This window comes from Lytechinus pictus, chromosome 12 (genome assembly GCF_037042905.1).
Source record: "Lytechinus pictus isolate F3 Inbred chromosome 12, Lp3.0, whole genome shotgun sequence".
NCBI classification, from domain to species: Eukaryota; Metazoa; Echinodermata; class Echinoidea; order Temnopleuroida; family Toxopneustidae; genus Lytechinus; species Lytechinus pictus.
This window is the reverse complement of record NC_087256.1, coordinates 9,595,924-9,620,465: the sequence shown is the minus strand read 5'-3', so window position 1 is coordinate 9,620,465 and position 24,542 is coordinate 9,595,924. Positions and strand designations below refer to the sequence as shown.

Genomic DNA, 24,542 nt, shown 5'->3' with positions numbered 1-24,542 from the left:
ATACTTGAAATCACCCATTGTCAAATTTGTAAAAAATGAAATATTGTAGAATTCAAACAATAACAAACAAAAGAAATAGTGAGGGACATCATCGTCTGTCTCATTTGCATGTCACTGAGTTGTACATATCACTTTTGTGAAAAATAAGCGAATTTTGAAATGTCATAACTTTCTTATTTTACATCCGATTTTGATGAAATTTTCAGTGTTATGCTAATATGCTACATGTAGTTTGATTTTTTCTACTTATCCAAATCAACATTTTTCTGGGGTGGACTTGATCTTTAAATAGTTGACATTAACACGTTTTCTATTACTCTTGACCTCAGATCAATAGAAATACTGTTTTTTTTCCTCTGTTGCACTAATGGTTTTTCATACCAAAAAATGCATTCATAGAATACAATCAGAAAGAAATTAACATGATACCACTAGTATGTACTAGACAAGAACATTTAATCATGTTGTTCCTACAAGTGTGTATGGAATTTCATTTCTAACTTATTTTCGTAGTTCACCTTCTTAAGTAGTTAATACTAATGACTTTAAAAAAAGAAAAAATCCAAAAGTAAAAAAAATATATATATACACACAATAAGGTGAAAAAATGAAAAGGACCATCATTGTTCAAGAGTGAATATGATAATGGGCAATTCCATGATATATGTGCATCCGACCCCCTTTACGTGGGACCTTCATGAAATTTTCTGTCTCTCTTTTCTAGTTCTTTTGACAGCCTGTAGTGTTCTAAAGGGACCATGACTTGGTCAGTGTATGGAGTGAAGCAATATTTGAGAAAAATGGGGGTCAGACGTACAATAAGGTTGATTATTTCATGGAAATGCCCTAATTCAAAAACAAAAGTGTGATGAGTCATGCAGAGCTGTTAAAAGAAATATCAAAGAAAAATAGATGAATGTAAGTTTCAGAACACTTGTTTAAAATACTGGTAGTTTTCATTAAAAAACCCAAACTATGTCCTTTATACTCGAACTTCAAACTTAAAATAAATCATATTTTTACTTGGAGGCAGATATATCACTGGGGTGTTCTTAAATTTATTCAAATCATTGCTTCATTATGACTGATATGCAATCAAAGGGCACAACCTTTGATTGCATAGGTTGATTGATATTAGATTATCTAAACAAGGATATTTTTGTCAAATAACCAGAGCCCCTAATTTTATGTCTGAAAATGACAATTTCACTAAAAATAGGGCATAAACCAGACTGTTTACCATAGGGGTGTGTTGTCAAAATTATCAAGATAAAATAGAACAGTTCAAAAATACCTCATGGGCAAGTAAAGTTCAAATGACCTTTCCTTTCATTAGGATAGGCAAATTTCAAACAAGGTATTAGGTAAGCATGCCTGACATACTGTATAAGGATGCAAAGATTGCATAGACCAGGGCCCCGTCTTACAAAGAGTTGCGATTGATCCGATCAATCGCAACTATGGAAAGCCAGCGAAGTCAACATATAAAATGCATGTTTATTTCAAAAAGATTTCTAGATATGAATGTATATTCATGCATTCATTGTTTTCTTGACAATGTGGTGTGTTCTTCTTTGTTTACAAAGGACATTTTTTCAAATTTCCTTTGCAAAAATTATGACACTGACGGATTTCCATAGTTACGATTGATTGGATCAATCACAACTTTTTGTAAGACAGGGCCCTGGTGAGTAAAATAGCACATCAATGAACACTTTTAAGGCAGCACCAAGGGCAGGGGGGGGGGGGGATGGGGGCATTTACTTCCCAGTCACGATCATTGCCCGCCCTCAATATGCTTCTCGTGATTAGAGCTTTCATTATTTTAGCAAGATACGCATCCTGCATGTTCAGCTCAAGCTACATGCTTAAATAAATTCTTTTAGTAAGATTTTGTTCTTACAAAGTACTTAGAACGTCAAGTTATTTCAGGATGTTAAAAAAATTCAGCTCGTGCTTCGCTCACATTATTCATTTGGTGAGATATCATCTTCATGACCCACTGCAAACAGTCCTTACCAGGTCCCTTCTCAAGTCAGTAGGGCCTACATTAAAAATTTTAGCTTGCGCTTCGCACTCAATTTGTGAAACAGGCAAAAAAAATTGTGTCCGGCTTTGCCCCCAAAAATGTTCTTTTGTTCCCAGTTTCAAAATCCTGGTGCCGCCACTACATGAAGGTATCTGTTGCATTTCTCCTTTGAATGCATGAACTCTTTACAAGTTGCTTATGGATGCATTCTTGCCTTTCAGGGTATCTAATGAAGAGCACACTTCAAAAGAATGATGTTTTGTTTATTCATTGAATAAACAAAACATCAAAGTTGGTGCTTATCTCATTGAATATCAAACGACCATGCCATTTGATTTCAAATGACCCTCTTCTGATCATGCGCAGAATGGAACTACGAACTGGTCTAGTGGGAAATAAATTTATACAAGAACATGGAATGGTCAAATTTTGTTGTTCATGGACCAGAATATGAAAAAATAACATCTTCTAAGTCAAATTTTGTGGAGTTGACATATTTGTGTGGTCCCAAGACATTCAACTACGGTAGAGTCATTGTCAAAGGATATTAGGTCAGTGCTAAGGTGCTCATGCACTGATGCGATTATATATCTACATCTTAATTTGTAGCGCAATACATTTCTTTCAATTCAGTATTTACTCAGTTCTTGAGCATATTACACTATACATGAATATCATTACGCACTAGGTATTACGCACATTTTAATTATTTACATAAAATCAATTATAATTTAGGAAAGGATTGATTATCACAATGCTGTAAATGTCACTTCAACCAAGTATGTTCTGACCCCCCCCCCCCTTTCCCACTGCATACAGCCATGATCAGTTAAGAAAATTCAAAGTCAACCCTGCAGTATTTATACTGTATTTTTTCCATCAAGAATAAAAGATGCAAGGACTGGGTGTAACACATCACTTATGTAAGACAATAATGCAGACAGAACACAGTGACAAAACAATTCTCGCTACCCCAAATAGGAACAAAAATCTCATAATGCGCGAGACGAGATAATTTTCACTCCGTCGGGTCGTCATCACCACTTCCGGTTTAGAGTCATGCTCGCGCGAGGTTCGCGATACTGAGTTTTCCACCACGCTGAAATCGATGCCAATCAGCGTAATATGTACAGAGTATAATACTTTTTATTACATTTGGTCAGTTTTGATTCCATTTGAATTATAAATAAAAATAAAAAATATATTTCACGTGAAAATAATTTTTATTAATGTTTTTATTTGGTTATAAAAAAATCAAACAAATAATGAATATCTTAAAATTTTGCATTTAGCGACCGGCCTGACATCACGATCGTATTCAACTAGACGCTAAATATATACAGCATTCATTTCGTTCAATTTTTCGTCGACCACAAAATGGATAAAAATCAGTTTCGGAACTTTAAAAAATCTTAACTGACAGATGAATACCGTGCAATGGAAAGCGTCGGGCAGAATTAGTGACTTTAGCAGAAAAGGCTGTAAAACTGTTAAACTGTATCGTGAAAGAGAGGGTTGTGATCACGAACTTTCCGAGCGAAAGCGACGTTGTGTTGTTGTGCATGACGGCACTGTTGATCTGAATGGCAAAACAGTGCATTGGACTTCCGAACAGGAAGTTGTAATACCGAAAAAGCTATCCCATAATGCAATGCACGTTACAGGGATTTTCCCGGATCTCGGCGAAATCGCTATTTGGGGTAGCGAGAATTGCTGCTGAATCACAAGACCTTGTTCCTTCATTGCTGAGGAAAAACTCACTTTTTTGCTTAAAAAGTTCTCTAATCCCAGAACATAATAAAGTCATTAATACATGTTAGGTAAGACTATAAGGCAGTCACATGATTCCATCCTCCTAAACTTTACACTCGCGGGAAGATACAGGGTTATGTTACCCTTGGAGTAATATTACTCTTATACATGTACATTGGCAATTAAAAAACCTCCCAAGATGGATGTCATCTCATCAGAAAGCAAATCCATGTTTTCATTTTTATTCAGTCTTTTGTGATGCACAAATCCACAATTCCAAAACTCCCCTAAAACAGGGACACTGCTCCATATAGGTGACAACTCTCTACCAAACCGGAGATGGATGTTATCCAAACGAAAGCGACAGCTTCCAAAATGTAACCTAAAGTTACCAACACCTCCCAGTTTGTGCATAGAGGACAATGTTCTCTTGGTGTTAAAAGATGTGACAAAGTTTTACTTGCTCCAACATAAAAAACGAATTCATGAGGATCTAAGCGATGAAATCAAGAGGGCGATTGAAGCCTCCTCTCCTGTTCATGTACTGCCTGTTATGAAGATAAAAATAGAGTAAGATCCATTTGAAGATACCATACTGTACTTTTGTTATGATATAATCAGTGGATATACAGGTACATACATACAGAGAGAAAAAAAAAATAGAGACAGAGAGAAGTAATGCAATCTTCAGAATATTGCCCAAGATCACTGTCACTCCCATAAATGAGCAATGTACAAAGTTCATCCATGAAACAATTCTAAAATTCTTAACATATAAAAAAGAATAATAATCGCTAAAATTATCCATATGCATGAATATGAACTCTTTGAGTTTTGAAATTTAAACCTGTGACCATTAATCTGATCAGATCATCGTTACTCATATATGTAGGCAAAAAGAAGCTGCTGAAAACTGCTTATCTAATAAAAGAGAGCCAATGGAGTAAATTAGAAAGTCAAAAAGGGGCCTAAGCTTTCGATCCTAGCAGAATCTTCGTCGGAGGCAAAATGATCATATTTGGAGGCAGGCAAAATACTCATATATGTAAACATATATGTAAACATAAGCACAGTTTGAAGTTGATACATGAAAACCTCCATGACCTTTTGTATTCGATCTTGTGACCCCTGAATCTACTCACTCCCATATGTATACATGATTCTTAAACCGTTGACCTTGATACCAAGAACTAACAAGGGATCTGTAACATGAAGGTTGGCTATCAATTGGCCTATCAAGACATCCTTTGCATATCTTGTTCAAAACACTGACCAGAAACTAATTAGAATTGAGTTTTCATAATTGCAATCTATCACAATCCTTTGTAGTAGAGGGTCATAGTAACCCCTTCATCTTTAATTACAAAAACAATAATGGTCTGGACGACCAAAAACAATGCCTCAGGCATTCAGCTACTGAGGGCTTTAGGCATCATGGGGAGGTGGAGAAGAAGAAGAAGAACATTTCACTTTATAATAAGACTTACCTGTACTTCCTCTTTGTTTGTATGTTAGCAGCAAATGCGTTACTTGCACCATCTACATGTTTACCCTGTGAACATAAACAAACGTTTACCCTGTGAAAATAAAGAAACATAGGATAGGATGACCATGTTTTTATAATCACAGATATTCATTGAATTGACAGATTTGCAACACGTTTTAGTGTGGTTTTCAAACAATTATTTTTCTAGGCAAAGTCCTAACCCCCAAACCCAAGTTCATTATCAAGGAATATTCAAGCAAGTGTAACACTGAAGATTCAGATGAAAATTCAGTGCTGAGCAAGCAAGTAACTGATTTGTGAAATTAAATGGACACCTGAGATGTTATAACTTTCTTTATATGGATTTTGGTAATGTTTCAGTGTTGTGAATTCACTATCTGATTTTTGCTTTTTATTCATATCTACTTTAATACACGTATCATACATGTAAGAACTTAGATGTATTTTGGGGTAGCCAAACTAAATGGCTCGAATTCACAAAGGTAGTTTTGAAAACCCACGGTTGAGTCCATGGTTTATGCAGATTTCTTGTATAAATTACGCTTATTTTACCGCGTATATTAAATCATGTCCAATGCTGATGCACGCTATTGTCGCAGTGCGCCAAATTGACGCCTGTTCCCATGGTTTAGTCCACTATTTTGAATTAACGAGTCCACTCTTCAAACAGTGGACTCATGAATAAAATAGCGTATCTAACCATGGTAACAGGCATCAATTTGGCCCACTGTGACAAAAGCGTGAATCAGCATTGGACATTTCTTATACACGCACCCAATACACGCTAAATAAAGCGTAATTTATACAGGAAATCTGCATAAACCATGGATTCAACCGTGGGGTTTTCAAAACCACCTTTGTAAATTTGGGCCACTGTGGTCAAACTCTGAAAAGTTGCAAAATAAAAGGAAATGCCATTATTTTGAAGGAAGAACAAACTAATTATTTTATAAAAGAGAAAAACCAGTTTTAATAATATATGACAACATTCAATCACTGAATTCTCAGTCAAAATTACTCTTTATCTGTTCAAGTAACTTAATCCTGAATCTGAAAACAATATTTGTGTATTAAAACCAGTGTAATAAGCATTGAGAAACTGGGTCCATGATAATTTACCGACAACATGTAAGCACTTAGAAAACCTGCCATTAATAGTTGCATTGTTTATTCTAGGGATTCAACCAATTACTATTCTGTCCCACCAAGGTCCTGTTTTATAAAGAGTTGTAACTATGGTAGCCATTACAGCAAGTGCCATGGGTAACCATTATCTCAGGCATATGGCTCAAATGTCAATGTTTTGAACTCACCTTGGTGGTATCAAATGCTGCAAAACCCATGACCTTCATCATCTCAATCTCATCCTCTGTCATGTCCTCCAACTTTTTCTCTGAAATGAACATCACAAGATATAAAACATGCTAAATGCAACAACCGGCACAACTTGCACAGTTCACATGCATTGTTTTAATATGTCTTAATAATGAAAAGTAACAGGAATCAACCTGCATGTCCTCAGCCCTAAAAAGGGGGATTTTCACACCATTTTGTCATATAAGGGTGCTTATAGCTAATAAAAAAAATACACAGGCCTCTGTAACACTTTCTTTACCTTAGGATGTGCATGTATTTCTATTCTTATGTTTCATGAAATTTTTGTTGGACTTAGCAGAGTAATTAGTATTTAAACTCAGGTAGTACATGAGGCATAACACAGGCCTAAATTAAATACTGATTTTATTACGTATACATTAATGAATTTAATTCAATCAAATAAGTGAAAGAGGATCAGGCCGCCATCTTACAAAGAGATACGATTGAACTGTTCTACCTCAGCTACATGAAAATCCATCAATGTCATAATTTTTACTACAAGAAATTAGCAAAATGTCCATTGTAAATAAAGAGAGAAGCACAATGAATTTTCAAGAAATCAATGAAGGTATGAAGATACATCTTATCTAGAACATATTTAGCAAAAACATGAAATTAGAAATTGACGCTGCTGGCTTTCCATAGTTGTGGTTGATCGGATCAATCGCAACTCTTTGTAAGATGAGGCCCTGGTAATACCCACAAATTAGGTTATATGAAACTTACTGGTGTTCAACTGATGCAAGCTTACTATGTATAAATTACTATAAAATGATTCCACAAGAAGTCACTTTCCTAGAATTTCAATTTTTAATATCTTGGCACTGCATTGATACTGGTTTAATCCATGATAGATATGATTTCCTATCTTCCACTTACCATCAATTTCTGGCTTTTCCTCTTCATAACTCCGTCCTCTGCTAGGCCCAGGTCTCTCCGGTGTTCTGCAGAAGAAGGATCAGATAAATATATTTTTAGTAAAAGAACTGATATCAGTACAAAAACAAACATAATTTTTAGACGCATAGGTGTATTCTGAAAAAAAAAGCATTGCATAATTACATTATAACATTCAATGATTCCTGTGGTGCCACCTTAGCAACTTGAAAATAAATATTACAAAAATGCTCAAAGGTATTCATACCGATTTTTTGATGAAAACTTTGCCTTTAATGCACACAATTTCTGCAGGTATTATCAGTCAAATTTATCTTTCAAAAGTCAATACAACATTCGGAATAACAGAGAGAAAATCCAACCTGACAATCATGTCTGACTATAAAGAATTAGAAAGTTATAAATCATTAACAAACCAGCATTTGATTAACACCAAATCACACAGCGCAGTAAAGCAAAAAAATTCAATAGAAAGCCTTTCAAATCAAGGTTGACCATTATTGACCATTATCATACCAGGTCGTAGACAAACTAGACATAGATCTGAAAAGTTCTGCATAGTTCATGTAATCCAAATTCTGTGAAATATGTAATACATGTAGATCTAAATTGAAACCAGAGAATGCTCAAAATCACCAATGCAAATAAGCACATGCATTATTATTACTCTGATAAAGATCTGTCTACCTGATAAAACTTATTTTATCACTCAGCAATTACAATTCTTCTAACAAAATAATTGCAGCACACACTGGCACTTCATTCTATACTTACATAACCAAACACCTGGGTGAACAATTTGTTTGTTTTTCTGTTCATATACATTTCATGATCGTTACCACTACATGTTACAGAACTTACTCGCTCCTTCTTCTCCTCCTCGGTGATGGAGTCCGGGATCTTCTCCTCCTAGGCGACCTTGATTTTGACCTAAAGCAGAGAGAAAGCAGAAAACACTATTAACTAAGTCAGAGCTGCCAACCTGAACAAGTACATTTTGGAATTTAAAAGGATGAAAATCAGTATTTTCAAAGAAATAACCAAGGGCAACACATTAAAACTGAAACATCATAAGAAATCAGTACTTTGCATGAAACCATCAGTAATCTCATTTTTAGGAACTAAATACTGAAAGTCAGTACAAGTTGGCAGCTCTGCTTAGTGGCTACTAAACAAAGCAATACACACAGGCTTCATACAGGAACAACTGGGTAGTCAATTGGTCAAGTTCATAATAATGAAAATATAACAAAGTAACCATTGCTTGATAACAGTTAGTGATAGTTAACATTTGTAAATTCAGATTAATCATGTGTATATTACTATTTGGGGGCTTCATCATAAAGTTGATCCGCACAACTTCATACAACTGGGTCCTCTAACAAAAAGATTAGAGATCAATTGTACGCTTGACTTTCATGATTTTAATTGTACATTTTAGTCCAATGAAATCAATTGTTGTAAAAAATTCTAGTTTGATGGCTAAACTTTGTGTTACGGGGCCAAGGTGACATATTCTTGTGCTAAATGACCCCTACATGTATGTAGCTGATTAAGCACTTAACCCTATTTTAACTGGGCTATTTCAGACCAAGATATACTGGGGGAAGGGGAGTCAATTTGACCCCCCCCCCCTCAGATCTCGGCTGCTGATGATCGCCACAAAAATTTGCATGCGCGTAGAGCCGGATGTAACCTGCAAGATTGTATAGTAAAATTTTCAAATTGTTTATATTTTTAAATTAATTATACAAAGAAGCATGTTAAGAAATTTGCCCTAAATATGTTTTCTGTGTCTGTTTTTGCCTTTAGCTCACTTTACATAACTAGTAGAATGCTAATTTTTGGTGAGAGTATCAATTTTCACATTTCTAACATTTTTTCTGATGAATTTTGTCGGGTACCCTTTTGTGATCTTAATAGCATAAAATAAATAAATTTAAACCATATATCCTACATTATATGATATTTGGTTGAAAAACACAATTTGCATTGATTTTGTACTTGGAATCACGTTTTTGAGCAATTTTGGGTCTGACATGTATGCGTTTATGAAATGTTGCGTAATTTCGGAACCGCATACCCAAAGGTCGCAAATTTCATCTCGAAAATGCGAAGACTTGAAAATAAAATGTCAGCGAGCGGCGGGGTATAAAAATTTTAGGCGACGGCGTAGTGATGAAATTCGTTGAAGGGGGGTCAATTTGACCCCCCCCCCCCTCAGATCTCGGCTGCTGATGATCGCCACAAAAATTTGCATGCGCGTAGAGCCGGATGTAACCTGCAAGATTGTATAGTAAAATTTTCAAATTGTTTATATTTTTAAATTAATTATACAAAGAAGCATGTTAAGAAATTTGCCCTAAATATGTTTTCTGTGTCTGTTTTTGCCTTTAGCTCACTTTACATAACTAGTAGAATGCTAATTTTTGGTGAGAGTATCAATTTTCACATTTCTAACATTTTTTCTGATGAATTTTGTCGGGTACCCTTTTGTGATCTTAATAGCATAAAATAAATAAATTTAAACCATATATCCTACATTATATGATATTTGGTTGAAAAACACAATTTGCATTGATTTTGTACTTGGAATCACGTTTTTGAGCAATTTTGGGTCTGACATGTATGCGTTTATGAAATGTTGCGTAATTTCGGAACCGCATACCCAAAGGTCGCAAATTTCATCTCGAAAATGCGAAGACTTGAAAATAAAATGTCAGCGAGCGGCGGGGTATAAAAATTTTAGGCGACGGCGTAGTGATGAAATTCGTTGAAGGGGGGTCAATTTGACCCCCCCCCCCCCCAGTTAGATAATGGTTAAAGGTCACCAGTCATTTATTATTATTATTATTTATTGGTATATATGCACATAAAAATTGCAATGTTGTTTGTAAGTTACAAACAGCTTTATGAAACATCACCATGGGCCCTATAACACAAAATATAGCAATTGATCACAATTTCAGTGGTGGATTTATGTATGATGCCCATGAAGAGTAGATTACTTAATCTTCATGTTGGTCTCCTTCCATCAGTAAACCAGCCACCCCCAAGTGCATGCTTTTGCAAAAAAAAATGTTATATTACTTATAAATGTATGATTTCCCCCATTTACATTTTGCTTTCATTTGCTATTTGTTCCATTGCTTTTGCAACATGTACTGATTTTCCTGCTTAATGAATGAACTGAAACTAGCTACAAAAATTGGCAACAGTAATGCTAGATGCTTGTGTGGATGTTTTGCCTCAATATTCAGCGTATAACTTGAATAAAGCAAAGTTAATGAAGAGATCATACCAAGCCACGACAGACATGATTTGACATTACATGATAGCAAAGCAAACTATACCCATTACTTCTCCTGTATTTTTATAAGTATGTACCTAAGAGAAATTTCACATGTAGAGACCAAGATTTTGATCTAGTACAAGGTTGTTTTTTCTCCCTGCCTGGATACTGTCGTCCTGTATTAAAGGGGTGGTCCAGGCCAGCTCCAAAAAATATTTAGCCCGTAGTAAATAATTACGGGAGCCATTTCAAAAAGTATTATCTCCTTACTCGACTTTGGAGATTTTTAAGAGCATTTCTTGTAACGGTTATTTGGGGCAAAAAGAATTAAATTTCGCGCACATGTAGCGAGATCGGTCACGTGACTGTGACGTACCATCTCCACTTTGGTTTCGCAACAATCCAGCGCGCGACGTCTCACAGCTGCAATATGCCTATGTGTCAGGCATACGGCTGCTCGGTTCGGCCGGGAGAAAATAACCATAAAAGTGCGTTTTCTATACCAAATCCGATCCGAGATCGAGAGAGATGTGCCCAGTGGCTTCACAATATTGGGACTGACAAGTTTGACATAAAAACATACAAATATAACGCGAGTAGAGTCGTTTGCGAGGACCAAATGCTCTCTCTGGCCGTCGGCATCACCGGGCAGTTCCCGCACCGACACCAGTCATTTGTCCCCACTCGATCGGCCGCTGGCTGCGGTACGATCGGATCTTCCTCCACCTCTTCTTCTTCTATTCTTCGACGGTTCTCCAACTCTTCCGCATTCCACCTTGGTTGGAATGCATATCCCGCAGGACCCGACATATTAATTGTTCAAATTATGAAATAAACGGCGAGAAACAAACAAATTGTGAATTACAGGGTCGACGGTGGCTGCAATCAATGCAAGTCGAAAACTACATGTAGCTAATACCGTACGTATGCGGCCGGCGCTGATGATCTACTAGTACAGTATACGCATACGTGCGAGCGATAGCTAGCTAGCTAGCTAGCTCGCTCGCGCTCGTAGCAGCAGCCAGCGAAGCCAAAGTGGAGATGCTACGTCACAGAAAAAGCTGCGCATTGCATTCTGGGATCGTACAGACTCGTGCCAGAATATGATTTTGGCAAAATTGAAAATTCAATAAAAAATAACTGTGCCTCTTATTTCTTAAAAAAAATATAGTATAGGAAAGAGAAGGTTTTTGTCTATCTAGTGGATATAAATTAAACCTGGCCTGGACCACCCCTTTAATAGTAGAGTTCTCCCAGGCCCAGTGACACAATGCGAACAACGATCGTAAAACAATTTTTGCCATCAATTTGCATTGAAAACAATGTGCAATAAACTGTAGAAATCAAATGTACATTAAATCACTGGTTTGTGTTACTGGCCCCTGCATACATGTACATGTATGTCCAGTGGTACCTTAAAGGGGAATCCAGCCTTGGCCATAAAATGTTGTGTTGGGAAGGAGAAAAATATATTAAACAGAATGGTGAAAGTATGAAAGAAATCGGACAAGCAATAAGAAAGTTATAGCTGCTTTAAAAATGAGATCACTAATAGTATGTAGATTTCAAATTGGCAACTAGGCAAGTAAATTACGACAAGAGGCAAGGACAACTTTCCCATAGGCCATGTACTTTATTATCAGAGATTTGTGGTTTTCTCCTAAGTACCCATTCCCTTGGGGCAGTAATCTAAATATAACCCAGGTAGTATACTGTTTTATGTCCTCATGAAAGAAAAATATAATTTGAAATAAAAATTTTGGGAAAAATGACATTTTAGCCATAATATGTATTGGAGTACATGGAAGAGTAGTCCTTGCCTTACATCACTATGACATCCCATATGCGGCCAATTTGAAGTCTCCATGGGTATAGTGATTACCAATATTTACAACTTTTAAAAATTCATAACTTTCTTGTCGTTTGTCCAATATTGTTCAAAACTTGTCTGATTTTTCTTTTTCTTATAAAAACAAGTTTTTATTTGGGTTGAATTCCCCTTTAAACTGCAGCCAATCCCAAACCAGCAGACAATACTGAAATAGCTTGAAGAATAAAAGCTGTAATGCTACAGTAAAACCAACGACACCAAATCTAGACCAACAAAAGCTTCTATTGCATACCACTGCCCACTAGCCGGTTTGGAGTTGGTCATGCTATTGTGAATGTGGCATCAATGTGCTCCTGTCTTACCTTGATCTCCTAAACCTCCTTGCAGGTGATCTTGACCTTGAGCGACGTCTCTCTGTTAATAAAAGAAAATATTGTTTAACATTTATAGATATGCTAATTGTTGGAAGAAAGCAACCAGCAGGTCAACAAGTCCAATTCCCTGGGGAAGATGGCTGGGAGGGTGGGGGATACTCTATTAAAAGACTTAGGTTTTACAGTGTAACTACCGACTAGTGAATTTCAAATGCTTAAATAGAGGATCAATGCCTTATTCAACTACACTACTGTGAGCCCACATTTCTGAAAAATTGTCAAACCAGATGAAGGTCAAATACATGTTTAGAAATGGACTTCAAAATCCATATGAATAAAAATAAACCAATTTTACATGTATACACAGACTTTTAAGAGTTTTAAGATTTGCCATGGGTGGATTTCTATAATGAACGATGATGACAACAATAGGTTGTTGACATTTTATAATAATCAGAATAAGGCTAAAAAGATAAATTAGTTGGTTATACAATAAAAGCATTTAAAAAACAAACAAAACAAAAACAGGGTTGGTTGGTCTGGATTTATAAATTTTTTTCTTATTATTTGTTGTTAATACAAACACAAAATATAAATAACAAAATCATAATCTAATCTACATTGTATTCGTAAGCTTCAGCTTTTGAATGCAACAGTTTTAATGCATTTTGGTTGTGGATTAAAACAAATAGATGAATGACCCTATTACAATACATAAGGTTTAGGTTGGTCAGTTGAGAACAGTCAGACATTTTTTTTTTCTTTGTGGGGGGGGGGGGGGCAATGATATATGGAAATATTGATACTATTCATCCTGACACAGAATTTGATACATTGCTGTCAAAGCATCTACACACTCTCTACTCTCTTGGGAGCAGCATCATTCATTACCTGTAAATCTCCTGCGCCTATCAACATCTCTGTCTCTATCTCTGTCTCCTCGATCTCTATCTCTAGGTGAAAATGACCTTGAACGTCTCCTCTCTATGGTGAAAAAATACAGTGTATAAATGCAATTACAATGTAATGTAGTAAGCTTGCATGGGCAAATCTACAAACTATGAGACAACCCATGTTTCAAATGATATATTTTATAGGTAAAGGGTATTACATGTATTTACCACATTGATTTTGGTGGTCATTTGTAGTAAAGAGGGCCCTGGGAATAATTTCATGAAGCTAACTCCAAGACGGTTGGCCACCTTCCGGAGATATCAGCTTGCCAACAAGTTCATTTCATAAAACCATGACAGATATTAAATACAACAAAACGTTACAGAAATAGTCTAACTCATGATCCTTCCCCTTTACATTTGCCGACAAAGAAAGTGCTGCACAGTTTTTGGCCAATATTATGTCATTTCTGTTGAGCAAGTGATAGACTACCATAATATTGGGTTCTCAACAATTGATTTTTTACTTTATGAGCCTTCAAAGGGTCCAAGCATGTATAAAAAAAAACCTTGACTCAGATGCTGAATGCCATGACCTTGTGAGCGAGAACAGGTTGTCAGATCCACGCCTCATTATAGACTGCATGATAAGACCAAGGAGTTCTTCCAATTTACAAGAAATGAGTACTGTAAGCATTCAAATTTTAATGGAAGTGTTGCATGCGTTGTGCCTGTGATTTTCTTGTGCACGGCGGCATGTAACGAGTGTATGGACTATGGGTACATGCCTACATGGGTGGCCTTTCTCTTCAAAATCCCTGAATTATGTGTAAAGTGAATGGGTGCGCAGACATGGAGCAGCATTTTTTGTTCAATCTGAAAATGACTAGCCAAGGTTTTTTCCAGGAAAATCATACATTTCTCTCAAATGAGATTTTCGGCACACATACATGTACGAGTTACATTACAGTTACAATGTAAAGCCTAACTTTAGATTTAGATCTAGATTTACTCATATTAAAGGAGCATTATCAACTGATTTTTTTTGGTGAAATTAAAATAGATAATGATTAATCTTAAGTTAAATTGTTAGTTGCTCAGACATGGGGCCCCCTTCATTCAGGAGGCCATTGCCAGCAATGAATTAGTGTGGCATATACTGTGCTGCACTTAGCCTGCAGAGACTGACTCAGTGAACAACAGTGATCGACTTACTTACGAAGGGATGTCCAAACTTCGCGGACATTTCAAAAATATTCATCAGGCTTAGATTCGTTCACAAAATATTCACATTTTATACAAAACCAATTCAAATAATAGCTACAAAATTGAAGGCAAGATCGTAAACTTATAAATTATTGACGAAAATGTGTAGTCGGTCAAGGGGTTTTGCAGGAATCGGGATCTCATAATTCTATTTCTATTGACAAATGCGCGCTGTGTGCTGGAAATCCGTTCTGAAAAAAGTGTGAACTAACTTTGCGGACCAAAGTTTTTGTGAAGATTTAAACAAAAACTCGAGCTCAAAGGTGAGATATTTATATCAGATGAACGGAAAAATGCTATGGAATTGGTCAGTAGACAGTACATGAATATGTAGATCTACCACGTTTTAATCACATTTTTTTATAAATGACATTTCCTTGCAAAATGATGATAAATATAAAATGATGCTTGTTGAGAAGTTCAGATTTTTTCGGAACGGGCAATAATGGTGACAAATTTGCCAATCTTTTGTCAATATTTTCATGAATAATGAACTCATCCTAAACTTAAGAAACTTCTCTAGAGGGTAATTTTAGGTCGCTTTTTATGTTGATGTCAGATTTTGAAGATATTAAATAGTTTTTTAGATAATGACCGTCCGCGAAGTATGTATGGCAAGCTCCCCCAAGTCTGCGCAGTCCCCCTTCTAGCCTATGCAACGACACAGACTTTACACATGCAATACATAGACAGATATTCATTTAAAAATCTGACTCAAAATATTGGAAAAATAATGAATTTGGGGCATTTCATGTGATGGCCTCAGAATGCAGCCTTTCTCATCAGAATCCCTGAATCGTGTGCAAAGTGAATGGGTGCGCAGATATATTGAGGTCACACTAACCCATTTTTTCTACTGGTCCAAGCTATTCATGTTGGACCAGTAGATACCCAGTTTTTCAAATTTTTACTGGTCCGAACCTAAAATCTACTGGTCCCAAAAAATAAAGAAAACATTAAAAAAGGCGCAATTTTATTTTTCTAGCGTTTTGTTACCCCCCCCCCAAATAAAATGAAGGAATGAAGGACAAAAAGAAAGCAAGACAGAAACAAAGAAAGAAAGGAAAGAAAGAATAAAAGAAAGGAAGGAAGGAAGGAAGAAAAAACAAGAAAAGGTAAAGAAAGGATAGATGTGAAGGAAGGGAAAAAAAGAAAGAACTAAAGAAGGAAAGGAAGGAAGGAGTAAAGAAGGAACAAAAATAAGAAAGAAAGAAAAGAAAAAAGAAATGAAGGAAAGAAATGAAGCAAGCAATACAGAAAGAAAGAACAAATCCAGAAAGTAGTAAAGGAAAGAAAGAAGCAATAAAAAAGAAAGGGTAAAAGGAGAGATGGAAAGAAGGACAAAAGAAAGAAAGAGAGGAAGGAAGGATTGAAAGACGGAAGAAAGGAATTAAGGAAGAAATAAAGGAAAGGTAAAATGATAGACAGAAGGAAAGAAATAAAGGAAGGAAAGGAAGGAAGGGAAGGAAAGAAGCAAGCAATATAAAAAAAGAAAAGATGAAAGGGAGAAAAAAGAAGGACTGAGAGACAAAGAAAGGAAGGAATGAAAGAATAAAGGAGAGAAAGGAAGCAAGCAGTAAAAAAAAAAGGAAAGGTAAAAGGATAGATTAAACAAAGGGAAAAAGGAAAGAACAAGACAGATAGACGAAAGGAAGGAATGAATTTAAGAGAGAGAGGGCTGAAAGAAGGAAGAAATAAAAAAACAAAAACAAGAAAGGGTAAATAAATGATGGATGGATGGAAGGAAGAAAGAAAGAAACAAAGAAAGTAACAAAGAATGAAGGAAAGAAAAGGGTAAAAAGAAGGAAGGAAAGAAAGGAAGAAGAGAAGAGATGAATATAGGATGGATGGACTCAAAAATTAAAGAAAGGAAAATATCACCAAAAAGAAAGAAAGAAAGAAAGAGAGAGAGAAAAAAGAAATAGAGAAAAATATTTTTTAAAAGGATAGAAAGAATGAAAGAACGAATTAAAGAAAAAAAAGAAAGACAGTAACAAAAAATTGAAAGAAGAGAGGGAAGAAACAAAGAAAGATTTAAAAGAAATAAGGAAAGAAAGATAGGAAGAAAACAGAAGAAGAAAGCTAAAACTATCAAATAATTTATCAGTTTCTTTTGGCTCAATTAAAATAGCTACGAAAGAAAGAAAGAAACCAAGTGTATCAACACACACACATAAATGCATATATTGGGCTATTATGTATTCAGACGATATCACCCGAAACCCGATCTGTTTGAACCAAAACAGAAGTGAAAATTTATCCTTTTACTGCTTACAAATGACAGAGTTACTCCAAATTTTAGGAAAAATTGACATTATAAGAGCCTTTCATGAGTATGAATCGTGAATTTTGACAGTTCTGTGAGAGATTTCTGCCAGAGTTTAGCCAAGCTTCGTTCGCTCAGCCAGTAGAGAATTTACCACGTGGGTTGTGTGGCTGGCTACATGTACACTGTATGCTACTTTAGTAACACTTGCGTGCGATTCATTCTGTGTGTATTCTGTGTGTGAATGACAGAATTTAACGGGGGGGAAATGGTTTGCAGTGAATTTGACCATTTCTAGGAAAGTTATTGGCCCAACAATGGTTTTTATTACTGGTCATGTCGGACCCTTAAATCTTGCTATTTTTGGAAAAATTACTGTCCCGACAATGATATTTTTTACTGGTCATGTCGGACCAGTAAATCTTCCTATTTCTGAAAATCTACTGGCCCGACAGCGATTTTTACCGGTCTGGGACCGTCGGACCGGCGCATACCATTTCATTTGCTTTTTCAATCTGAAAATGACTGCCCAAGGTTTTTTCCAAGAAAATCCTATTAAAAAAAAAAATTATGACATATTTGGTACACTTACTCAAAATAATATAAGGAACATTATTATCTGAAATATTTTGTGAAATTAAAATTCATGTTAAATCTTAGGCCTAACTCAAATTGTTAGGTGCGCAGACTTGGAGACCACCATCATACACACGCACTAGTCACACTCGTGGGGGTCGGGACAACCCGGACCTTGGGACAACTTGGCCCAAGATTCTTCACTTTCTATTACGTTTTGTGATTTTTTTTTCTCCACAAATTTGTGTCTATTTCTTCGTCATTTCAAAATTGCTTGTAATGATTTTCTAGAGATATGGTCTGATGGTAATATTCTTAACATTTTATTAGTATTACTTTGCTTTCGCCGAAATACAAAACAAGTGTAATTTTAGGCGTTTTTTACTACAGCTTGCGATTCCCATAGGAGCGCGTGTATTAGCTGTGTTGGTGCTCGACTCGGCCCCGCTCAACAACTGACTTGATTTTGTGATCGTTTCTCTTCAAATTACCACTTCTTTCACAGAAGATGGACTTTCTTGTATTTCATTAACTCCATTTTTTCATCACAAGGATAAAATTTTGTGTATATGGACGATCTTAGTTTTTCACCTTTTCTCTCTGGTCCTAAGTAGCGAACAACCGATGAATGGTCTGGTGCTCGTCATCGCAATTCTATGTTGCTCGGTCGCACTGCAGAAGTTGGCGGGGTGGGATTCAGCCTGAATCCACAATGGAAGTGGGCATGCATAGTCAAAGAGCTGAGCTTGGCTGAGTGAGTGAGAGAGAGAGTAAAGCTTGGCAGTGTAGGCTCTGCCCTTTTTAGTCATTTTTTGTTGTTGTTGAAATTTTTGATGATTTTCTCTGGAGTAGAGCTTAGTTTTAAGTTGTAATAATTAATATGCTTCAATTCAGTGGCATATGCAGGGGGTGGTTACAGGGGTTCAAACCCCCCTAAAAAATGTTTATAATTAACCTCCCCCCCCCCCCCAATTTTTCTTTTTTTTTTGGGGGGGGGGAAGGAAACGACCTAAAATTGGTGGTTAAGACCTTTATTGGGGGGGGGGGTTGTCAACATTTCATTCAGCTCGAACCCCCCCTTAAAAATCCTGCATACTGTTATGTAGTATGTATTTAACTTCCTGTTATCCTTTCAGTCATTCACCTTCACTTGTTTACAAACTCCCCCAATGTCATCTAAGAATTCCTAACACCCGATACCATGTAACTCCTAAACCTTGACCATAAAAAGACCAACCCTCCGTGACGTCAGCTAACTTCAAGGAAGAAGTATGACTCACACTTCCAGCCCCAGTCACTTGCACAGAGCATCACCACACCCCTTATACCAGAGAAAAGTTTGATAGACAGTTACCTGTAGACCAATCAGATCAAGTTTAGATCAATCCCACCTTAAATTGTTACACCCCAAAACTAATGATATAAATAAGACTTTTTGATTATAGGATAGAGACAATACATACAGGAGAATACTAGACCCACATTCATCCATATAGACGGACTGACTTCAAGACTTAGACTCCATCCAGAATTAATTTAACTTCACAATCTCAATCTGATACTTCGAAATAATTATATTCATCGTCTCCGGTTATACCTGAATCTTCATGTACTTCGAACTGTAGCTGAATATTGATGATTAAATACCTAGTGATTTGAACTGTATAACTTTCATTAAGTTTCCTCATTACGCTTCCCTTCTCAATAATCACCGATCCCATCCCAACACGACAATACGCTGAGCACTGCTTTAATTTCATTGACTTTGTGGTGTGGATGTTTGAGTCACAGAAAAAATACTTTTACGGGGGCTTGGGGCGATTTCACTCCTGCCCCCCGAAATGTGAAAAATGTTCGCAGTGTCAGGCTTGTCAGGGGGGCATTACAGGTCTTAAAGCTCGTCAGGGGGGGCAAAAAAGGTTTTTCAAGCCCGTCAGGGGGGGCAAAGGTACGTTTTTGCATGGGTTGTGACTCGTCAGGGGGGGCAGAGTGCCCCCCCTGCCCCCCCCGTAGGTACGCTAGTGCTGAGCGGGCATGCCGGGATAAGGGTAGCCATCAATAAAAAATAGGTTTTATTTGGGGGATTGATTTTTAATTAAATTATTATTTATTTTCATGCCTAATTATTTTTTACAGGAATTAAAATAAATTGATTTAATTCATTGTGCCCCTTTCCATTCCTTGTTTTTCCCTGATTTACTTTCTTTAATTTATTTCTTGGTCTTAAGGGTGGACGTCAGGCTGCCGGGGTGGAATTCAGCCGGAATCGCCAATGGAAGCTAGTGGACGTACTTGCACAGTTATGAGCTTGGAGACTGAAGCCTTGCCCTGCAATTGTGAATAGTGTTATTTTTTCAATCAATTTTCCGTTACTTGAGTAAGGGAAAACAAGGGGCCCCCATGACAAGCTCGGCCGCTTCAAGTGCTCCCTCTTTTTTTTTTGTAATTCATTTTCCCTGGTCAAATAGAGCTTAGTTATAGTTCTATGCCTATTTGTGGTGTGGCTTAGTTGAGTAAGGGAAAATATACCGGGCTTGGTGTGATCCTGCCCCGGCACCAATAATCATGCTCAAAAGCATGGCCCTACGCAGCGGGGGGCAAAATTTCTAAATATTCACTGTAAGTGTGCATGAAAGCTTTCAGTTTCACTTTCAAAAATGCAAAAGTGCCGCAATGACAAGCATGGCTGCTTCAGTGGCTTCCTCATTTTTTAAAATTTCTTTGAATATTTTTTGCGTCTTTTCCCGCAGGCCAAGAAAAAATGTCTGAGTATGGCCATGCTCAAAAGAGCTCACTGAATTCAAGATTCATTGCAATTTTATGTGCCCTTTCCTGTCAGTTTTATCTAAAAGTAATTAAAGTATCCAGTTACCTTTTATCTTCTAATCAGTTTATCCACTAACGGTAACTAATCAATATGTTTTATAATACTCAGTTTGTCAAATTTGGTCTCAGTTCAACAAGGGCCACTCAGTCTAATACCCATTTGAACTAATCAGTGCCTCTCAAGGGGGGGGGGGTCACAGGCCAAATGTGCCCCCCCCCCCCCCGATCCGCCACTGGAACTAATGTTCATTTCATTCAGTATGTAATTTTTTAACAGGAGGAAAGAATTTCAGTGTTTTGTATTTTTTACCAACTATTGTTTATTCAATATAAAATTGTTTCAAAATGCATCACTTTATTAACTTGTTTAAGTTTGAAATGAACCGGTACACATGAATGGAAATGAATTATGAACTTTAAATAAATAGAAAATATACATGTACATGTATCTGTTATATTCTGTAAATTGTAATATCTTTAAATCGTATTTCATCTCCATCCTTATCTTCTCATTGTTCCCTTTTTCTCTTTATTTTCATCACTCTCAATTACTGGTATAAAAAAGACATCAATACTAAACACTAAAACATTGATCAATGAAAAAAAAAAAAAAAGAATAAGACTAAGAGGGGGAAATACAAAGATAAATTACAGGTACATGGAGGGGGATAACAACAGATTATCATGTCGGATACAATCTACATGACGGCATTCGTCGGACGGATTTTTCTTGTTAAATATAGCAGTGTATAGGCCCTACATAGATTTTATGAGAGGCAGACTCATAAGCACTGTCTTAACAAAATAATCTGCCTCCTTTCATCAAATATGCCGGCTTTTCACCTCATCATCCCCATCCTCTCATCATCCCCGTCCCTCCCATCATCCTCATCCCTTTCATCATCTTCATCCCTATAATCATCATCCTCGTCCCTTTCATCATCCCCATCTCATGCATCCTTATCCCTCTCATCATCCCCATTCCTCTCATCATCTGACATCCCTCTCAAGTCAAGACTGAGACTCAACATCATCCTCATCCCTCTCACCATGCACCACCATCCACATCCCTCTCATCATCCCCATCCCTCTCACCACCATCCCCATCCTCATCCCTCGATGAAAGTGTTAACTTGAAGAGAAATTATCACAAATTCAAGTCAGTTGAGTGGGGCCGAGGCTAGGACGTTCCTACGTATCGCTCATCTCGTCATGCAACAGGCCCCAGCCCTGGCTACCCGCGGTCCGAGTTGTCCCAGCCCAGCCCCAGGCTACCCGCGGTCCGAGTTGTCCCTGATAATGATATTCCACTCGTGCGTGGTACTACCGGTACTTACACACGCGAAGTTTCGACTCACTGCCATATTCAACTAGCATGACTACAGACTAGACTACCGTACTAACGTTACATGTATTTAAGCGCAGTACAGGGTGTTAAGCAACATTAAATTTTACCTCTCCTTCTCGGTGATCGAGACCTACTTCTGCTCCTACCCATAATCTTATTTTTCACGGAAAAATCCTTGTGCTTCAGAAGCTAATTGATGAAATTCTAGACCTCGGACTCGGAGTCGGACGACGAATATCCAAGTCTAACACGCAGCGCAGCGCAGCAGCATCGCCGAATATAAAATGCTAACATAGAGGGCGTTGCGCCGCGCATGAATTATATTACTATTGTATAAAATAATGTGAAGATACAACTTTGAAATTGAATTGATGATATTTGGGCTTGTTCAGAAACTATGTGATATAAAATCTAGAAGAGTATGATCACTTCATTGAAAAATTTCAAAATGATTATTTTTTTCATGTTACATAATTATGGGCAATCCTAATATGATCTGGGAATGGGAGAACTGAAAGAAGTATTTCTGAGACTGAAATGTGCAATGCTATGCAATAATAATAAGCACAGAGAATTTCAATACAAACAATATTATTCCCGAAAAGGGAACTTTTTAAATATGGTTTTGAGACAGATAATATTTGTTCCTTTTTGTAAAAAAGAAGTTGAGTCTTACCAACATTTTTTTTAATTGTCCTGAAGTGAAGCAATTATAGGAAGAGATGAGTAGGCCTATACAGTGGCGGAAATCTCTCGATCCCCAAAGGTAGGGGGTATCGGGATTTGACAAGAAAAGAAAAAGGTTATCACCCCAAACAGTGGCGGATCCAGGGGGGGCACAGGGGGCGCACGCCCCCCCCCCCCTAATATTTGAGCGGCGCCGAAGGCGCCGCTCAAAAATAAAAATAAAAATAAAAATAAAAATAAAAATAAAAATAAAAATAAAAATAAAAATAAAAATAAAAATAAAAATAAAAATAAAAATAAAAATAAAAATAAAAATAAAAATAAAAATAAAAATAAAAATAAAAATAAAAATAAAAATAAAAATAAAAATAAAAATAAAAGTAAAAGAAAGAAAAGGCGCCGCTTAAAAAATAAAAATAAAGGAAAGAAAAGAAAAGGCGCCGCTTAAAAAAATTCTACACTGATATAATATTAGCAACGGTAAAGGAAAGACTATCCCCAAAGACTTTACCCCTTTTTCAACATTTTCTTTTATGGCGCCGGTGAAGTGCAAAAATATGTGCGCCGCTCGGCAGTACGCCCCCCCCCCCCTTTTGCCAAAAGCTGGATCCGCCTATGCCAAATGTAAGGTGATTTCGACCAAAAGATATTTGACATCCCCCCCCAAAAAAAAAAAGTAATCAACCAAAGAGTAAGGTCATCTCGTCCAAAATACATGTTTTATTTCGATTTTGAACGATGTATTTCTTTTCATCATAAAAGACAAAAAATAGTAGGGACATTGTGTACTCCTACTATTTTGGGTAGGGGGGACGCGTCCCCTGTCCCCCTGGGATTTCCGCCCATGGTAAATATTACTGAATTAACTTGGCAGTGACAGTTGGAAAACAATTTTCATGGGGATATCTGTATAGTATATTATTTTTAGTTCAAGAAAACAGGGAATATTGCAAACCGTACAGAAAGTGACACAAAGTCATGACTGTGACTAAAGAATATAAAGATAAGGAATATCAAATAGCGTTTAAAAAGGGGAAGCTGGGTGCACTTGTATGGGCACTGGGGGAAGGGGGTGGGTTGTGGGCCGTGAGTTTTGAAAAGTGGGCATGTGTGGGTGTTTGGGGAGAGTGATGAGGGGGAGGGGGTATGGGGCCAGGTGAGTGTGTAGAGATGTTTTAGGGCAGAATAATCTTCCTCTAATTAACATATTATTTAAAAACAAATTTTTATCATTTTTAAAAATTTTCTTTCTTTTACAATTGTGTGCATAAGAGATTCTGTTAAAGAAAAAAAAATCATCTTTCACAAAGTCTGTTTTTATTTGTTCATTGATATATCTCTGTTTTCACATTGTGAAGTTAGAGAAATTGGGCAGTATGTAAAATGTTTTTGTAATCTCATTGATATTGATATTGATATTGATATATTTACTTGTTTCATAATGTGCAAAACTTATAGTCCGGTCTGTTAGCGTCAAAAACACCCTACTTGTGGACACAGTGGACAAAAGCATGATTTTTTCTCCAGACCTTTGTTTATGTATGAGAATTAAAAATGGGGTATGCTCCAAAAAATCTGGCTGCAGGAACAGTGAAAAAATGGGTGAAAATGTCAGAATTTA

The 24,542-nt window shown here is 36.6% G+C and overlaps 1 protein-coding gene across 2 annotated transcripts; it reads right to left on the bottom strand.

Moving 5' to 3' along the window:
* Positions 1-439: 439 nt before the first annotated feature.
* LOC129273504 (U4/U6.U5 small nuclear ribonucleoprotein 27 kDa protein-like) lies at positions 440-22,503 on the bottom strand. Of its 2 annotated transcripts, none has more exons than XR_010295298.1 (8): positions 22,342-22,503; positions 13,951-14,043; positions 13,048-13,099; positions 8,424-8,492; positions 7,545-7,609; positions 6,602-6,681; positions 5,269-5,358; positions 440-4,329 (listed from the first exon to the last, which is right to left on the bottom strand). XR_010295298.1 is itself a non-coding variant. In XM_054910543.2 (8 exons), exons 1-8 carry the CDS (start codon positions 22,382-22,384, stop codon positions 4,275-4,277), a joined length of 522 nt encoding a protein of 173 aa, XP_054766518.2. In that variant the 5' UTR covers positions 22,385-22,492; the 3' UTR covers positions 440-4,274. The 2 variants fall into 2 exon arrangements, 1 of the variants encoding a protein (XP_054766518.2); XM_054910543.2 differs by having other exon boundaries at positions 5,269-5,333; positions 22,342-22,492.
* Positions 22,504-24,542: the final 2,039 nt, after the last annotated feature.